Below are 20,451 nucleotides of genomic sequence, written 5' to 3' on the forward strand. Positions count from 1 at the left end.
TAGCCGTGCATGCATTTATATATTTTTTTCTCTCTCTGTTGGTTGGGAATAAATATACATTGCATGGAGAATTATTGTTTTGAATCTATGAACAAACCTTTCCCAATCAGCTTCATATAATTTACTCCTCATGATTAGCTATTTTTAGGTTCAAGACTTGTTTCCAATATAGCTTAGTCCTTTTCAAACTTAACGCATAGAGAATTCACATCGCCCTAGATTTATTAGGTGATCGCTAAATAATTCTGTCTGACTTCACGAAAGCTGGGAAGTGATTCCTTCATTTATAATCAGCAGACGAGGTCTTTGGCAAATGGTTTATTAGTGATAAAAGAAAGCAGAGTTCCTTCTACTTATTGGAATCATCACAGAACTGAGGTGAAGGGATGGAGAATCATTTGGGACCAATCTGTGATCTATCAAGGAGAAGCAATTCATTAAGTCCATGCTGACCATTAACAACCCATTAAGTGTTGGTGAGCCTCCGCCATTGCCAGAAAGTCCAGCAGTGAATATTCTTCCAGAAAGCGAGTTCCTGTTTGCTCTTGAATCAGAATGAGGTTTATGATCACTGGTATATGATATGAAATTTATTGTTTTGCAGCAGCAGTTCAGTGAAAAGACAATCTATAAATTGCAGAAATAAATAAACTGTGCAACAAATAATAATGAGATAGTATTCATGGATTCATGGACCATACCAAAATATTCGCTGAAGAGTCATACTGAGGAAAGATCTAGCCCTCAGCGTTCTCTGCCCTTCTCAGGTCCCCATCAAGAGCTTTAGAACATAAGGCTTATCAAATCTTTTTAAAAAATGCATTTAGCAGGAAAGTGCTCATTTCAACACTTCATAAATAGATTTACTGCATAAAATGGGAATTTTTGCAGGAGGAATAAGTGATGAAATTTGATTACCTTTTCTTATCTATGGAAGTTAAGCAGTAGATCCAAATGCTACAAATCTTTAAATCACTGTTAATATAGATCTTCCATTTTATGGTGTTTAGGTTAAAGGCCACATCATTTTCAGACAAGCTGTAACTCTCAAAGGATTCTAGTGCTATGTACAGTAGGTAGACAAAACAAAATCTTCCACCTTCTCAGATTTTGTACTGTTTGTAAAGTCTCACTTCAAATGACTGTTAAGAGGAATTAACATGATTATTGTCTTGGTACAGGATGGCGTTGAATCAGGCTATGCAGTGCAAATAGACCAGCTGGGTTTTGGTTCATCTTGTTGACAGACTATTCCCAAGCACAACAAATGTGAGTGTAGTTTGCTCAGATCTTTTAATATTTTCCAGTATATACCCAGACAATGATGAATCTTTGTAATTCTTTGTCAAAGGCTACAGAGGCTCAGCTTTTGTGCTTACTGAAGAGGAAAGACTGATATTTTGTAATGTTAAGAAAGTAACAGGATATGAGATCAGTAAGATTACCTCTCATTCTTTTGAATTCTAAAGGCACAGTGTGATTAATTTTTCCTCTCATAACAACCCTGCCATTCACAAGATAAATCCATGAAAATGTCGTTGTACACTCTCGATCACAAGCATATTCTTTCTTACTTAAAAGGGCCATCCCTTCCACAATATGCCAAGCAGTTTGACTCAAGTCCTTGATAACACCCAAATCCCTCTGAACATCAGCACTTTTTTCAAAAACATTGTTTTTCTATTTTTATTACCAGACCACCGAGCACAACTACAAGGAGCATCTGCCACAAGAAAGCAGCATCCAACACCAAAGACCTCTACCATCCAGACTATGCTCTATTCTTGCTGTTCCCCTTAGGAAGAGGCAGATTCACCCTTCAATCATCAGGCTCCTGAACTTGCAAGGATAGCTTCACTCCGCTCAACTCTGAACAGATTCCGTATCTTATGGACTCACTTTCAAGGACTCTACCATTCATGTTCTCACTACTATTTATTTACTTTTTTTTTGTGTATTTGCGCAGTTTGTCTTCTTTTGCATATTGGTTGTTGGTCTTCCTTGGTATGTACTTTGTCATTGATTCTATTGTACTTCTTTGTTCTACTGTGAATGCCTGCAAGAAAATCAATACTAAGGTACTATATGGGGGTATTCGCATCATTTGAAAACACATTTACTTAGAACTTTGAGAATAGGTTGAATCACAAATTTTCCACTCTATTTCATCTACCATGTCCTCACTCACTCAGTGAGCTGTTCTCACCTCCCCGAGCCTGTCTGCACCCTCCTCGACTCCACTCAGCCTCCAATCATACACAAACGTGGATATAATGCATTTGAGCCCCCAAGCAAATCCTTAACATGGATTATGAACAATGGGTGTCCCAAAAATGTTCCCTGCAGCACCTCTACTAATTACAACCTTCAAACAAAAAAAGACCCATTTATTTCTGATACCTTTTGCCCATTTTATTATAATGTCCTCAAAGTCATAATCTCCAAAATGGTTAACAGTTTGTGTGGCATGTAATTAAATGCCTTCTAAAAGTCTAAAGCACATGTCCAAAGGTTTTCAAATCACAAACAAGAGAAAACCTGCAGGTGCTGGAAATCTGAGCAACACACACAAAATGCTGGAGGAACACAGCAGGCCAGGCAGCATCTATGGCCGAAGTTTTGGCCCGAAATGTCGACTGTACTTTTTTCCATAGATGCTGCCTGGTCTCCTGAGCTCCTCCAGCGTTTTTTGCGTGTTGTCCAAAGGTAATTTTCCTCATCTATTCTACTTGCTACTTAAAGCTCTGATGGATTTGTCAAACATGATTTTCCTTTCATTAATCCTTGTTGGCCTTTACCAAATTCCGTTATTATTTTATAGCTCACTGCAACCATTTGCTAAATAATGAAATTGCACTTTTTTCTCCTCAGTCACTAATGTTAGGCCATCTCATCTTCTCTTCCCATTTCTCCCTACTTTCTTTTTTTTAAAATGGCGTGGATAAATGTGTTACTTTCCAAACTGTTTTAAAACTGTGGAATTTTGGTACAGGACAATCAACCATCATCTCCAAAACCACCATATTTAAACTTGAGATAAATCTTCAGGTTCTGGGGATGTATTAGGTTTCAGCCCCCCTTTTTTAAAAAAAAGCTAAAGGGTAACAAGGTGAAGCTATAAATGACAAAAGGGGTTTTATAACAAATGGCCCAGCCACCTATATTTATAATAGTTAAGTAAGTTGGATCCTACTTCATTTATTTACAAAACATAGTTTCATTTACACGTTTATCCAGTTATGTTATATGGCTCAGAAGATTGGACAATATCTAGTAACATGAGGAAGCGAATTGTAGCAGCAGAGATGTGGAGGATGCAAAGAATATCATGGATGAAACGAATATCTAACGAGGATGTCATGAACAGAGCAAACACAAAAAGAGGAATAATGTATAAAATCATGAAAAGGCAACGTAACTTCATTGGGCATGTGATTAGGAAAGAGGAGTTAGAGTACACAGCAATTATGGGAAAGATTGAAGGGAAGAAAACAAGAGGAAGGCAAAGACAAATGATGATGGAGACAGCAACCAGAGAACTGGAAATGAATACCAATGAATTGATCCACTTGACCCGAAACAGGAGCGTGTGGGCCATGGCAGTCAAAGCTCAAACTGGGCATGGCACCTGATGATGATGATAGTTCCATTATTACCCAGTAATTTGTTGGTGAGAGAAATGCAATACAAATTACTCGGATGTCCAAAATGTACTAGTAAACTTTTAGCTGGTTATGCTACCAATAATAGGGAAATGCACTGAGATGTATTTTCAGTTCTTTTCAATACATAAAGAATTGACAAAAAAAGTCTTTCTTTTCCTCTTGTACTACATAATAGTAATTTACCTTTTGTTTTGCTTTCAGTCTCAGTAAACCCAGCAGCCATTCTTTCTGAAGGTTATTAACATTTGATAAAATAGTCAAAAAAAAACATCCCAGACACAGGAACAGGGGTTAGAAATATTTGTTAACAAGAGTATTTAAGTTTTATATTTTAATGTGTGCTCTTGATATTTAAGTATTGAATTCTTAATCTTGTGATTGTAGTAGTCTCATAAGCATGGGGTAGTACAGGCCCTTCTGCCCAATTGTTCATGCCAATGTGATGCCTATCAATGTCAATCCCATTTACCTGCACTTGGCCTACAGTAGACCCCTCTACTCCTGTCCTATCAAAGTACCTGTCCAAATGTGTTTTAAATGTTCTATTTCTATCACCTCCTCTGTTCCATATAACCACCAGTCTCCGTGTGAAAAACTTGTCCCTCATATAATTAATTTCTGACCCCCCACATTAAAGCTCATGGTGTATTAAAATGAGCAGATAGCCCAACTTTATTAAGCATTAATGCACTAAGATGTAAAGGAAAATTTACTTTATTACCACTTATTTTTACATATTACATTCCTGTAAACAAAATCCGAACATAACTTTAGGTATTCTATTGAAACAAATGACTGTACTTTGGAATCAAAAGAACTTTAGTATTTCATCCCATAATATTTACACGTTGTTCTGTTTATTTCTTATGTGAAGAGATAGTTAAAATATTTTAAATTTGCCATCTAGCATTAGAATATAATAACTATCCACCAAATCGTAACAATCATGGAATATAAGTAAGGATACTCAGTTCTTATTTTTAATTGAATTAACATCCCCTCCCAACAGGTTTTCTAGTTTTTTATTACTTTGATGAATAACTCAACTTTCTAAACCTGACTGTGCATGCAATGATACATGAAGTTCATAGAATATATCAGTGAGTGAGAATTTGCATATTTGTCAAAAACACAGGGAAACAAATCAGAAACTATTAGTTCCTACAGTGAGGTACTGTGAACTTCGTAAAATAATTAGTCTCAAGGACACAGATTTTTTTAATATAATTAACTAGTTTATCTTTAATGAAAAGGGGTTTCTGTTGGCACAGTTTTACTATTAAATAAATAAAGCATTTAGTCAAAACCATCCATATATACTATACAAAATACTGGAAGATATATTCAATTAAGGATACTGCAAAAACGTGCTTTCAGAATGGAACATTATGAACTGTGTCACACAAGTAGATTTACAACTGAGTGGTACAATATGTACTCAATACAGATTTAAATTTAAATACTGTTCTTATACATGGCTGTCAGAAAATATTATACATTGGGAATGTACACAAATGTGTAAGATATATTAATGATGGAGTCATGATTGCATTAAACTTTGATAACACAGAGTTACTAATAATTAAAACACTAGGACACAAAAAGCCAATATGCTTAGCAGACGTGTGATTTTTCAGTCCAATATATATTCCATAAATACAAAGTATATTTAGAAGGGAAGGACTGCTAAACAAGCAGCACTCTTAACATACCTAACAAGATTCAACTCTGTCTAAGTCCAAATAAATGAAACAAGTTTTGTGGCTTCTAATTTCTTCATAAATCTGAAAAGAATCTGAAAAAGCATATATAACGTTTTCTTCGAGATTGATGTTGTAAATAAAACAATACAATCTTAAACATGTTCTTCTATGGTCCATGAGCAATGATACAATTGTTCAAGGCATTTGTCTTTCATGCCTATATGTTTCACAGGTGTGAAATAAAGTCCAATTCACACAGCAATGTACCTCTTGATAAATTTGAAACTTTGGGTAAGACATATACTTCAATATGTGTTAATCGGTATACAATTGTTGCCTGAACTGTTGGCAACAAAGCCAGCCCTCCATGTTAAATAATCAATAGAAATATATCACCAACTTCCAGTAGTGAAAGTTTATTACACGATTTAAAAGCAAAGAACTTTGATTATATTAATTAATGCAATAGATTTTACAATTTGCTTCTCATTATAGTTAGATACATGACAATTTTAAATTTTAGATGCAAAACCATGAGTAAGATCAACTAAACTTTCACTGAAATAAAAAACCAAATCTGATTTTTCTCTTACATTTCTTGTCTGGTAACAAACAAAGCTTATTACTATCCTATTCCTAGACTTAAAATTATCATTTGAAATGATACATTTATTGCTGAGTGAATAGGGCTGGACACTTAATCGTTAGCAGCAGCATGTAGTGATTTAGAATTTCTTTGTAGTAGAGCTCAAAGCGCCAACCATAGAATAACCAGGATATCTCATTCACTCCAGACCTCCTTCCATTTGTGCAACAGACTCATCACATCTGACTCATGACAGAATTCAGCAAGTCACCACTGTGGGTAGGATATCTTCCCCTGATCAAGTCCAATGCTATTTCAATAACTTTCAGAGACACAACTTCAAAAATCGTAATGGATACACTATGTCCCGACTTTCACAAAGAAGTCTACCATCACCAACAGGCAAATGTTTCCAAAAAATATATATTCAAACCACAGTTTTAAGAGAAAATGCACCTGAGATAGAGTATATACTTGCCAACTTCTCTGAAATGTATAAAGGGTGTCCAACCTTCTGTGTTACTCAGTCACATCATACAGGGTTTACCACTATAGTTAACTAAAGCTTTTCTATTTGATGGCAACAGACTGACAGAGTTTGTGAACAATATTGGGATTTACTTGCATATGTATGCAACTCTTACGCTTTGCACTTTAAGCAAAGTCAAACACATAAATTACACCACCCAAAATTTGATGGTAAACCTCTGATCTGCACTAAAGTAAACATATTGGCAGAGGAAGTTTGGAAATTACATCCACAGTACTGGCTATTCAATTCACTCAATGCAAATATACAGATAAAAGAAGGTTAATCTGGGCGATACACCATTGTTTTGGGTATTCCAAAAGCACAGCTGAAAAACATTCAATCAATAATATTTCAGAAATCACTGAATGTAAGCAACCAGATAAACTGAGAAAAGTCGCATCAATAATGGAACCAATTTCTCAGAACACCGAACAGTGCTTCATCTCCCCGTCTTCAGGCTTCCTCTCAAAAGGTTGCAACAAAAATTTCAGCCAAGAAAGAAGAATTTACAGTACAGACCTATATTAACTGAAGAGTTGGCAAGTGTGGTTAATGTGAATCTTAATACAGAAAATATATCACAGAAAGTCTGGACAACATGAAAAAGTTACATGTATTCAGAACAGTAAAACCCCCCGTGACTCAATTAATAGTTTAAAGAAAATAAAATCTGAATTAAAACTAGAGGTAGCCAGCTGTTCAGAAGTCTTTTAGTTTCACTTCATGTCATTAGCTTTCACTGCTCATTTTATAATTAACATTAACAATACTGTATAGATCAGTGGTCACAAAATCCAGTCATAAAACTCCTCTTCAAATTGGATGCTGTGGTTTTAAGTTCCTGTTGAATACCCTGCCGTGCTCTGCTCATGTCTGGTAGAAATGATGGTAGTGGTGATGATGTTCGTGATGGTGATGGTGTTCATGTCTCTGAACAAATCGACCAACATGCCCTTCATACAGCAGGAACGATGGCAAATCCCTCACATGTTCCTGTTCTATCACTCTAGAAGAAGACTGGAAGGCTTTATACACTTGGTGACTATCTTTAGCCCTCTGCTTGTGTTTTTTATGGTTCTGTTGATGCTGCTGACTGAGTTGCATGGGTAGACATGGAATATTCGTGCCTGTGGCCACAGGGGTAGAGGTCATTGGCATATAAGGGCTCTGCGAGATCTTGTTCTTTCCAACCTTCCCAGCTGCTCCTGCCACCAGCGTATCTTTGCCCAGAGTTTTGGGAGATTTAACTAAGTGCTTGCCGATGTCCTGATTGCGTAGTCTTTGCTGTAATTCCATCATCCTGTTGTATGAAGAATGGCTAAGATGACTGTATCCTGGATCGATGGTTTGAGACCTCCTGTGGTGACCGTACATGACTTCAGGTTCATGGGAGCGAGATCTGGTTTGATGAGAAATCTTCACAGGATTTTCTTTTCTAGAAGCCACAGGAGGTGACCCTGCGAGATAAACATTTGCATTAGTCTGTATCTCAAGTAAAGTTGTTATATCACTGGTATTGAACTTGAATCAACTTTGAAATGTTTTTTTTCCCTGTTTTGTGTGTGTTCTGCTTTCAGTTTTTTTTTCATCTGGTTTACTCCAAACCCTCTGATGAGCATTTCTCTGAAATCCTTTTCATGGAGGTGCTCTTTGTAATTCCCAGTGCTGACAATACGGAGCATGCAATTTACAGAATATATTCTTTTGTCTGATGCATCCTGGCAGAATATCCAAACTGCAACAGAGATTTGCTTCCATATCCCATCTCTAAATATTCAATGTCACTAACCAACTTCTTATATAAATGTTACTAATCACATTCACTTTAAAAAAAAGGGTCACATAAATTAGGAAGGTTCCAGGTTTAACACTGAGACTTTGGTGGTGAAAGAGAGAAAAAATGCAGAGAGGGAACGAGTAAAACGGAGACCTGGCTGAAGATGGGGAGATAACATGGGCTGCAGATTTTCCAGGACTCTCTCTGCATTCACAGCTGTCCTCAGCAGTTTATTTCAAGCCGTTCTGTCCCCCTTGCACTAAAAAAGCAGCAGAGTTGGAAATGGATGCTCATTTAGTGACAGAAACCAGCCACAGAATGATTAATGACTTTGATTGAAATGGAATAGACATTTCCCTAATCAACAACAGCTGATGAATTCTATTGGCTGACATTAAAAACTACTCTTTCAAAGAATGCATGTAGCTTTGCCACCAGGCACCAAACTTAATGAAGTCTTCACCTCCAATGGTCTACCCTGAGGAAAATACCAAATATTCACTCTCTATTTAATTATCATATATTAACCCTAATGTTTCTTGTGGAACTAACTTCTATCATCAAGGCTGCAGAGTTTAGATGATATACAAATACAGTTAATTCCAGTTAATTAGGTCATTGGATAATCAGGGCAACTGATTATTTGGCACAACTTTTAAAGAACAGAAACTAATTGAGAAAATAGCCAGATTCCCTTAGGTTATTTGGGATACCATGCCACTTTATTGGGGTGAGACTATTGCCGTACAGTTTCTAACTAGTGTCAGTCCCGGGCACTTGTGTCACTGTTAGAATTTACACTGTACTCAGAACGAGTAGTTTTTATATAGTGTTAGTTGTATGTGTTTGTGTTCAAAATGTGGTGATTTTTGTCACTGATAGTTGGCAAGAAATAACCAGTAACACAATTCAGAACAGTTTTTCTCACTGCGGTTTCAAGCATCGAGGCTTAGAAATGCCAAAAACAGCTGGGAATGAAAATTGAGATGATTTTACGACTTCAATAAGTTAGAAACTATGAAGAATTTGGAAGTATCAACAATCACTTTGAATGTTGCAATGAAAATGAAGATTTGGAGAATGCAATCATCAAAAGCGCCGTATGAAGATAGTCCAGTATCTACAGTAGGTCTACACTGATTTTGTTTATTTACAGTCAATCAAAAAGAATATAACAGCATACACTGGAGGAATTCCTCCAACGATAACTATAAGGATCTATAATATGTTCTGTATTTTACTTAAATCCATAATTTGTTACTCAGTTAAACAGCAGTTTGTCTTTTTTTATACCTTTTTAACTGTTTCCATAAAATTTCTACTAATTGGGGCAGTTGCTTATTTGGGCCAAAACGTACTGGTCCCAATTAACCAGAATCCACTGGATATAAGAATTTTAGGAGAGCAAATAAAGAGTGACAACACTAGTACATGCAAAAGTAATTCAAGGACTAGACTGTCCCAACATACCTGGTCCAAATTTTGAGGTGTAGTTTTCTATCCCTGCCAAGTCAAGATAGTGGTTTCTCCTTTCTGTGTTCTCATCAACACAGTGTTGATGGCAGCTATCCTGCTGAGGATGCTGGTCACTATTGTGACGTCTGAGAAGAAGAGGAAGTTACTTATGATTAATACAATCCTTTGCATTCAATCAAAATGCAGTATTAGGTAAATTCTACTTCAAACTCCAACATACCCAGTTAATCTTAGGCTCCCGCTAAATTGTGAAGAAGTAATGCTCTTTAAAACTATATAATGCTCCAGAATAATCTTCCGCGAAACCTCAGTGACAATATAGTCATTGCAGGCCACACCAGGCGTCTCTCTAGTTGTTGTATCTTCCAGGCCCACAGTGAACGACAGCTGCATTCCCCATGACTGGAGAGGTGTCACCTAAGACCCAAAAAAGCGGGATCTTCCCGTGGCCACCCATTTTAATTCCACTTCGCATTCCAATATGTCCATGCATGGCCTCCTCCACTGTCGTGATGAGGCCACACTTAGGTTGGAGGAACAACAACTTATATTCCATTTGGGTAGCCTCCAATCTGATAGCATGAACATCGATTTGTCAAACTTCCAGTGGCTCCCCCAACCCCGCTTCACCATTTCCCATCCCCTTTTCCCTCTCTCACCTTATCTCCTTGCCCACCCATCGGCTCCCTCTGGTGCTCCTCCCACATTTTCCCTTTCTTTCTTTCACGGCCTTCTGTCCCTTTTGCCAATCAACTTCCCAGCTCTTTACTTCATCGCCCCGCCCCCTCCAGGTTTCACCTATCACCTTGTGCTTCTCTCTCCCCTCCCCCCACCTTTTAAATCTACTTCTCAGCTTTTTTTCTCCAGTACTGCCGAAGGGTTTTGGCCCGAAATGTAGATTGCACTCTTTTCCATAGATGCTGCCTGGCCTGCTGAGTTCCTCCAGCATTTTGTTGGGTCTTACCCAAGACTGAGGCTGTCAGCGGTGAGAGAGACATGGCAATGATAGATACCTGGGGGTGATGGGTCAAGACTTAGTTGCATTCGGATAGAATAAACAAAGTAGTAGGCCAGAGATACTGGTCAAAGGCCAGGATTGGAGTCTGGAGTGTGGGTCACTGACCTGAACTGGGTCCCCAGCGAGATGAGCAGTGGGTGAGTGGATAATGATCAGGTAAGATTTTGGGCAGATAGATAGGAGTGCAGCGAGAGTGGAGACTGGAAAGAGAGTAAAAATTATTAGTTTAATGGAGGGGTGGGGGTGGGGTGGGAAGAACCTTTTCAGCATGAAAGGAAAGGACTGGATAAGGAAAGGCCAGTCGTGTAGGGAGTGGTGGGACATTGGTAAAGAGAATGATGGATATAATGAAGCTGGGTGTAAAGTTTAGAAGATAAAAGTTTGGAATTTGCCAGGGTGGAGTCCCATGCCTGCACTGTGCTTGCGTGCACCTAATGATGCTGGCTCTGCCCAATGACAGTTCTTCCAAGAACAAGATACTCAATCTTCTCCAGCATTGTTCCAAAAGGAGCACCGTGTAAGGAACAGCATTTAATGTATTTTAAAAACTGGAAATCAAGATATGTATATTGATTCCAGGAATGAAAGGGTTAACATATGAGGAAAGCTTGATGGCTTTGGGTCTGTACTCGCTGGAATTCAGAAAGATGAGGGGGGATCTCATTGAAACCTTTCGAATGTTGAAAGGCCTAGACCGAGTAGATGTGGAAAAGATGTTTCCCATGGTGGGAGAGTCTAGGACAAAAGGGCACAGCCTCAGGATAGAGGGGCACCTTTCAAAACAGAGATGTAGATAAACTTTTTTAGCCAAAGGGTGGTGAACTTGTGGAATTTATTGCCATGTTGAGCTGTGGAGGCCAGGTTGTTGGGTGTATTTAAGACAGAAATTGCTAGATTCTTAATTGGACATGGCATCAAAGGTTACGGGGAGAAGGCCGGGAACTGGGGTTGAGGAGGAGAAAAAAAGAGGATCAGCCATGATTAAATGGCGGAGCAGACACGAGGGCCAGATGGCCTAATTCTGCTCCTATGTCTTATGGTAAACAATCTCCCTACTGGGAAGTAGCCGGTTACACTTCTAAAGTAATGCAGAGTGTCCTGGGTCACTCCACAATGGGAGTCTTTGCAATTACGTACCTTTACATGATCTCATTTGTAATTCTTAGATGACTTACAGCAAGATGTGGAAAAAGGATCACTGATCCCTTTAATAGTTTTAAGGACAGGAAACTTAAAAAAAAAATCGGTACTAAACACACAGGAAGAATCTAATTGGCACTTGTTTATTTTTTTAAAGGTTCAGAACATTGGTTTACCTGAGAGGAGTGCGAGTTTTCTTCTCTGTATTCTTTGATTCCTCCACACATTTATTATCAGCTTTTTGCCATGGGCTGCTAACATCTGAGGAGGAGGAGAAAAGGGAGTACATTAAATTTTTGGGTGGGGGGGTGGAGTTCTGAGTTATACAGATTCTCACAAGCAACACAATTCAAAATTAAAATTGTAAGTACTGATGTTAAAATGGAATGAAGGCTTAGAGGCATGTCATAAATTTGTCCCAGTTATTTATCTACTCTGAATATTGCAATATGCCATGTAAGATCAATAAATATCATGTATAAAAATATTCTAAACTAACTCAGTTATGCCTTCAAAGGAATTTGATTTGCACAAAATGACCTCCTGTTCAAAGTCATTGCTGTTATTCATTAAGTGCATTTAAATGGCTTTCCTTATGATAGACTCCAATGCATTTCCGACCAGGTTGATAGGCCTATAAATCTAGAGGTCAGGTTTCTTGCTTTTATTCCAAGAAATAGAACATAAGTGATTTTCCAATCTTAATGAGCTTCAAAAAGAAAAATCAGCCACAATTCCCTGAACTTCTCCTCTCGTTTCCTTGTGCTGTTGGATGCGTTCCATCTGTGCCTGTGCACTACCAAATAATCAAGGGTTCACTATGTCCACAATCTTTAAGTTTCTCTGCAAATGAAATACATTAGCCCTACTTCCAATTACTGGAAAGGGAATACCGTTAATGCCTGAAAAGAATAACACAAATCTCCTTCTCAGCACTTTTCCCTTATTTTGAGCATGATGCTGTTCTTCATTAGTACAGTATGGTATTGTGCTTGCTGCAGACAGACATAGTAAGAAACCTCCCTTCTATTCCATCAGTATTCCTTGAAATTTTGTAGCCAGTTTATTTAATCGTATATGTTCCAATCTCCCGCTTTGATTGATCAAATAGATGTCTTCTTTAAACATCAATGCGGGAAATTCAAAGCAACAAACATTTCGGTGCATTCCACCCACCCAATCCACAGTCGTTTCCCCCCCCCGACACACGCGTGCGCACACACACGCGCACCAGAGTTAAATCAGAGCCCTGTATGTTGGACTTCAAACCTCAGTGCAGAAACCTCAATCTTCACAATGTTCTGACTACCAGTTAAAGTAATTTTATTTTGATTTACCAAAAAGATAGATCTTTTTATCTATTAACAGTTATAATTAATGAATATCAAAATATATCAGGTGTTGGAAATTTGAAATAGAACAGAAAACATTGGAAACACCCAGTAAGGATCTACAACCTGAAATTTTAATCCTGAGTCACAGAGAGGTAAGAATAGTACAGCACAGAAACAGGCCCTTTGGCCCAACTTGTCTATACTAACCAAGATGCTCATCTAAACTCATCTCATTTGCCAACATTTGGCCTATATCCCTTTAAACCTTTCCAATCTATGCACCTGTCCAAATGACATTTAAATATTCTTATTGTATCTGCCCCAACCACTTCCTCTGGCAGCTCCTTTCATCTAAATACCAGCCACTGTGTAAAGAAGTTGCTCCAAAGTTCCCTCTTAATTCCTTTCCCTCTCATCTTAAACCCATAATCTCTTGTTGGTGATGCCCTTTTTGCTGGAAAAAAGTGTGCATATTTGTCATCTCCATCTCCCTCAAGATTTTGTACAATACTCATCACTCTTTTCACAGATGCTGCCTGATGTTTTGACTGCTTTCAACATTTCCGTGTTTGCATCACTTACAAATATTTTGCCTGGTATAAAAGTCTTTCACTTACCGGCCTGGCATGCTTGATTGCCTTTCTTCTTCTGGTTTGCATCAGGCGTCACAGTCAGCTTTACCCGCAGTGTTTTACTGCTACTTGCAGAGTGGTTCACAGATGCATCTACTACTTCGTAGATAGTGTGCAGAAGACTAGTGATATCCTGCAAAAGTATTAAGCAAAAACACTTTAGTATTCTTAGCAATAAGGTTGCCCAAATTACAGTATGGTAAATAATAAATTTTCAAATATTTTCTTATGCACAGTAGCTTGTGTGACTAAAATATATTTAAGTATTTGTTAAAATTGGTACAAGGAGGAAAAAAATGGATGATTTCATTTGTTATAGCTTAATATTTGGGACACTATGAATGCAAATATTGTCAAACCTGACAATATAGTATGACTGGATGAAATCAATCTCCTTATTTTACGTAGCAGTATTTCAACTCCTTTTCAAATTGGCCACTTGGAAGGAGATTGTCAATCAGAGAAGAATCTTTTATGAGCAAGATCACACCATGCTCATATCCTGTGCAACTCATTTCAAGGTCACAAACCACTTCATTAAAAGCACATGCAAGCAGATATTATTACCAATAACATTTCACTAAAGTTGCAGTGCAAAATGCTGGAAAGCTGCTGTGTTTGGGCTATTAATATATCAACAATGTAAATGCTATCCCACTGTAATGGATGATGGACGATAGCAGACAATCAATTTGCGCACAAAGTTGTCTGGTTGACAAATATTGCAAAATCAGAAACCAGTTTGAAGAACAATCAAGAAAGTCATTCAAAACAATTTTAACATTACTATATAGGAACTACCAAATAAATTCCTCTAGGATCAGAATTCGCTGTCATGTACTGGCAGTGACTAACCCCATTCACAATGCAACAGTAATTTGTGTGCAATATGTGGGGCTGCTTTCAACTGTGGAACTATAAACAATGAGGAAAGATGGTGAAGGATGGGGAAAACACAAAAGGAAAGCTGGATAAAAACAAGGAGATAGGGAGTACAAGACTTTAGAAATTCTGGGGCAAAGATTTGATTTGATGTAACAAATAGATTTTGGAAAAATCACTGAAACATTCCCTTATGGTATGTTTTAAGATTTGAGATTGCAGGTCTCTCAGTTCTGGACCCAAAATTTTCTTCAAAATTAAAACCAAAATTTCTATTTAGCAATCCATGATATGTGCCTCTGTCCTCAAGCAGAAATTAAGATCTGCGGCTAAATATTTATTACATTGATTGATCGTGAGAAGGTTGGCAGCACCAGATCTGTCACAGAATGCTTGCGGCGAGCAGGGAATACGGCCTCTTGAACAATTCTATCACGAGTGCTATTCATTCCCATATCTGTTTTCAAATACGGTGGATTCCAGTTAATTGGGATACCAGAACATTTTGGCCCAATGAAGCGTCTGCACCAATTAGCCGGTTTCATAGAAATAGTTTTAAAAGTATGAAGTAGACAAACTACCATTTAACTGTGACAAATTATGTATTTCAATGAACTACAGACCAAATTAGAACACTACCAATACTATAAATCTATAAAACTGTACTACTTTCTAATAAATATCGATGGAGAAGTCGATCCTGTGTATGCTCCTAGGTTCTTTTGATTGACTGCATATGAACAAAATCAGCACAGACAGCTAGTGCAAATAATGGACAGCCTTCATACAATGTTTTTGATAATTGCATTCTCCAAATCTTCATTTTCATTATAATATTCAAGATGATTGTCGATACCTTAAAATTCCTTGCATTTCCTAACGTGTTAGTTAGCGTAGTGAAATTGTTTCATTTTCTGGCACGTCAGCAGTTCTGGAATACTTTACAGCTTATTTCTTGACAAAATCACTGCGCTTTGAGCACAAACACACATCTGACACTATTTAAAAACTGTTCACTCTAGGCACGGTGTTAGTGTCAAGTGCAAGTGCACGCAAATGAAGCTAGTTGGAAACTGTTTGGCAACAGTCTCCTGCCCCCAATTAAGTAGCAGAGTGACCAAAATAAATGAAGAGAATCCCAACTGTTTTCTTGATTAGTTTTAGTTTTCTAAAATTTATCCCAAATAAGCAGCCGTCCTGATTAACCAATGACCCAATTAACCGGAATCCACTGTACCTGCAATTAGATTTAAGTACTGCAAATATTTCACAGGCCCTGAATAGTAAACATAAAATTGGAATTGGAGTATATTTTTTAAATGCAAGTAGCACCATAACCAAACTAGTGGAATAATTATTTGATCCCTCTACGATAATCTATATAATCCAAAAACACAAGAAAGAAAATTTTTAGTATTTTTATCCATAAAAACATTCTACAAATGAGATAGGGGCAAGGCTTTCCTAGCTGGAACAATTTAATGCATAGTCAGTACAATATCAACTCTTGATTTATTAATGTAATAGAAATACAAACAAGACTTCCTCTGTGTTTAAGTACATTCTTCGTTTACAAACTTTTTATTTATACTACAAATTACACTGCCGTCACATACAAATCACCAGACAATTCCAGCAACAAAAAGTTTTAAATCGCTTTCAGCAGTCTGCAAAATTTTTTTCATGAAATTTATATAGTTTGTAATTTTAATTTCCATTTATTTTAACTGAGATCCCTGTGAAAATAATTAATAGCTCTCAGTTGACCAAAAAACAATCAGCTGGGCCTTTGAGTGAAGCACAATAATAGTGAGATTACTCTGCAATTTTTAATCCATAATGTTTGCTAATTTATTTTCTAATAAACACAAATAATGATAAAAATAGGTTTTATTGGGAGCTGACAAAGGTTAGCATTACCAATAATTTACAAGTAATCTGCATTGATACTAATTCCTAATTACTCTTCCAGTACATAAATTTTGACAGCTTCATTCTTCTAACATCTGTTTCGTAATTAAATACAGTGCACCCTAGTGTTATGGCCAGGTAATGGAAATTCATTCTTATGGAATTCACAAATCACTACCAAAAGATTCACTTTTACTGAACGTATGTTGTAAGAAAACTAAATGAACAGAAATGCAAAATATTTTGTCAATATTTGTCAAAGATTCACATTATAGAAAATTGCAATACACTCATTCATTATAAGGTCACAAATCTCCAATTATGTGGGAGCATAATGTATTCGTTAAAAGAAAAGCTGTAATTTAGATAAATCTTTTGGATCAAATGCAACTGTAAATGAATGCTTAACCATAAATGGGAATGTGATGACAAATCTTAATTCTTCATACACTGTGATTTCTAGATGGACGCCTTACTAAAATTAATTTCTATCAGTACAAAAGCAAAGCAAAAAAAGTTATATAGGACTGTTTTCATGACACCTTTTAAATAAAATTTACTTTTACATGTTATGGCAAATTTGAATCACAAACAGTAATTCTGCATGTAGCTCACAAATAGTTTTAAACAAGTTTAAGAACCTATTCAACAAATTTGTTCAGAAATAATAAAACATTATCAATAAGGTTTTAGTGGCTCAATAGAAAATATTGGACATTAATAAGATCTTACTTATAAGATGATAAGACAAAGGAGCAGAATTAAGCCAATCAAGTCTGCTCTGCTATTCAGTCATTTCTGATTAATTACATGGAGCAAATTATTCTTTCATCCTACTTGTTTAAATATTAATGAATTAATTTTGCCATCTCCTATGTAGAGCTCTTGGTTCCAATCTGAGTTAAGCATGCTAAGAGCTACAGCTTCACTATAGTGTCTACTGAAACCTACTAAGAGCTCCCTCTGCTTCCAGCAGGTGGTCTCACATATTTAAGAGAAGCTGAGCTGAAAGAACCAGCTAAAAAACATCTGCATATCCAGAGTCTTCCTCTGTTGCCAGAGATAAGTTGCTACATACAATGTAGACTGATAGTGACTAACTGTCCTGTCACATTCAATTTGGCCCATGTCAATATAACAGATTGGACCCAATAACTACAGTGAAATATGAAATCTTTTATTATTTTACATAGTTAATTTATTTCCAAGCATTATAAATCTATGATCATCTGGGGATATTTTTACTGGGTTTTTATGACCTGTAAAAGATAAGCTTGATGGTATTTCTGCTCCATTTCACCAGAAATATTGTTATGGTGATAATTATTTCTAACCTAAATATCAACACATGTAGTTCCACCAGAACTTTTCAAATGAAATAAATATGTGCAAACATAGGCAAACAGAGGCTTTCCTCCCTCATGAAGCAACATGATTTAGCTGCAATAGCACAAAAGGAGGAAAATGTGGATTTTTAAAATTAATTCCCCAAATAATGTACAGAAATTTAAAACTCAGTATCTATTAGGAACTGTATATCAGTATACACTCAGCAGTCATACATACCCCTAGATTATCAAGAAATGACTCTGTGCATTGAATTCACAATGATCTGTTATGGCTATAAACCAATAACAATCTATCCTGAACGAAACAAGTCTCTGCGTGAGTACTTAGTAATTCAAACAACCACTCATTGCAATGATCTGCTCATGATGCATTTTATAGTTGTCAAAAGTTTCAATTATATTGAAGTATGCTACTTTACAATTCGTATTCAATTGAAACAGAAATGTTTTAAGACAAACAATTATTTAAATATATCTTTTTGAAATGCAACAAAATATAAAGCCGATTATTATTTGGTTATATTACCTCACGGGTGACTTTCCCATTGTTATCGAAGTCATACAGAGTGAATGTCCATTCCTGCCTGTTGTCATCTTCTACGGATACATCACATTCCAACTCCTGTAAAATGCAATGCAAGGGCTACTTGAGACTTTCAGCACAAAGTCTTGACACATTCTGCACTACAATAGTCACCAAATTGGAAACTTTGAGAGAAGGTATTATCCTAACAATTCACTTGAATCAATGCCAAATAGATACCTTTAGAGTTGATATAATCTCATACAAATAAATTGCAATATCAAAAATAATTATTCACATTCACCAATGTATGCATTGATTCCTGATTAACAATAACTGACTTACAATAAATTTACTGCTTATCTATGAAATGAAAAGTATATGGTTAATTCCATTCAAAAATCTGTATCACATACTCAGCAATTTTATATAAGTAATGCAAATATCAAAATGAAACACGTGTTATTTTATACAGTGTACTGAAGTGCCAGAAATTCACATGTAATATAGTGGTGTCTTCACATTCAAATAGTGGTATTCTCCATTTCCAAAAGTGACTAAGGTGGAATGAAATTTGACATATGCTATATTACATGATTAAGCTATGTAACTGTTGACAAACTTCTACTCTCAATTCACTGTATTTTTGCTGGAATTATATAATGTACAAATTAACAGAACTATTTCAGATTAGACCAGACTCATCTCCCACTGCTAAACACGGGAGTTTATGACATGATAGAGTGGCCACTACAAAAGAGCTCTGTTCTCCATTATCTCGGTTTTTGAGAAATTTCCAAAAATGATGTTAATTTTATGGCTGATGGATGTAGTTGAGAAATTATTTCTGCTGGTTAGAGAATGAATGATGTCTAGCCTTACCAGACATTTCTCTGTCACATATGTCACTTTTCCCTGCAACATTCCTGAAATGTCATCACCTCTCACTTTATCTGAAATTTTTTGTTTGAATACCTCCAATTCTGATCTCATTTTATCACTGAGAAGGCTCTGAAAGAAAATATAAATGACATCTTGCTTTATAACAAAACCGATCTATCTCTGCACATCTTCCTCAAACTACCTGTGGTCATTGACAAAATTGACCACAGCACATTATGTTATTGCCTCCCCACTACTGTCAGGCTGGATTTGACAACTTGTCGCTTGTTCCATTCCTAGGTTCCCAATTTAAAATGGAGAACCAGCTGCGATAGTTTTAATCCGCTTCTAAAATTATTGCTTGTGACTTACTCCACAATCTATAATTGACCTTTCCTACTTCTCATCTTTCAGCTTTATCTTAAAATGCAACATCTATTTCTACACGTATGCCAATGACACCTTTCCATAAACTCTCATGACTCTTTACTGTATCCGAAATTCCTGGCAGCTTGCCTCACACTCAGTATTGTTGGGACAGATATTTTCCCAACAAACAATTAGAATGTCCAAAGCTGTCACTTTAAGCTCCCATAGCAAAATTTATCCCATGGCCATCAACATCAACTTTATGCCTGATAACTAGCTGAAACAGGTCATTCATTACTACAACCAACCTTTCCCTTTATGCTCGGTATTCACATGGGGTAATCTAAAATGCATGTTTGGATTCACACCACTTCACTTACCCATTGCCTATACCTATTAACCTATAATTGCAATGTCCATTTTTAAAAAAAATATTCCACCATGGCAGCATTCCCACCAAACCTGTACCATTTCCTCCAACACTATTACATTCCAAGACTGGACCATTTTCAAATTCTAAACCTTGAACTTAATCTGTTCACCACACACAGTAAAACTTTCAGCTGCTGAGATCTTGACATGCAATTTCCTCTCCTGAACCTTTTGGCTTTTTTTCTTTCATGATGACCTTAAAACTTTTGTTTATCTGCCCAGAAATGTGACTCAGGTACT

General features: G+C 36.6%; 1 protein-coding gene across 1 annotated transcript in view; it reads right to left on the reverse strand.

Annotated features, from left to right (window-relative positions):
* Window positions 1–4,409: 4,409 nt before the first annotated feature.
* The window catches only part of nkd1 (NKD inhibitor of WNT signaling pathway 1), a 98,002-nt gene continuing 81,960 nt past the window's right edge, over window positions 4,410–20,451 (reverse strand). Inside the window, exons 6-10 of the mRNA XM_063066892.1 lie at window positions 18,532–18,627; window positions 13,849–13,996; window positions 12,074–12,158; window positions 9,734–9,864; window positions 4,410–7,943 (exon numbers count right to left, since the gene is read on the reverse strand). Coding sequence (XP_062922962.1) covers window positions 7,354–7,943; window positions 9,734–9,864; window positions 12,074–12,158; window positions 13,849–13,996; window positions 18,532–18,627 — 1,050 coding nt within the window. The 3' untranslated portion in view covers window positions 4,410–7,353. The remainder of the gene's footprint in view (window positions 7,944–9,733; window positions 9,865–12,073; window positions 12,159–13,848; window positions 13,997–18,531; window positions 18,628–20,451) is intronic.

Source organism: Mobula hypostoma, chromosome 14 (genome assembly GCF_963921235.1).
Source record: "Mobula hypostoma chromosome 14, sMobHyp1.1, whole genome shotgun sequence".
NCBI classification, from domain to species: Eukaryota; Metazoa; Chordata; class Chondrichthyes; order Myliobatiformes; family Myliobatidae; genus Mobula; species Mobula hypostoma.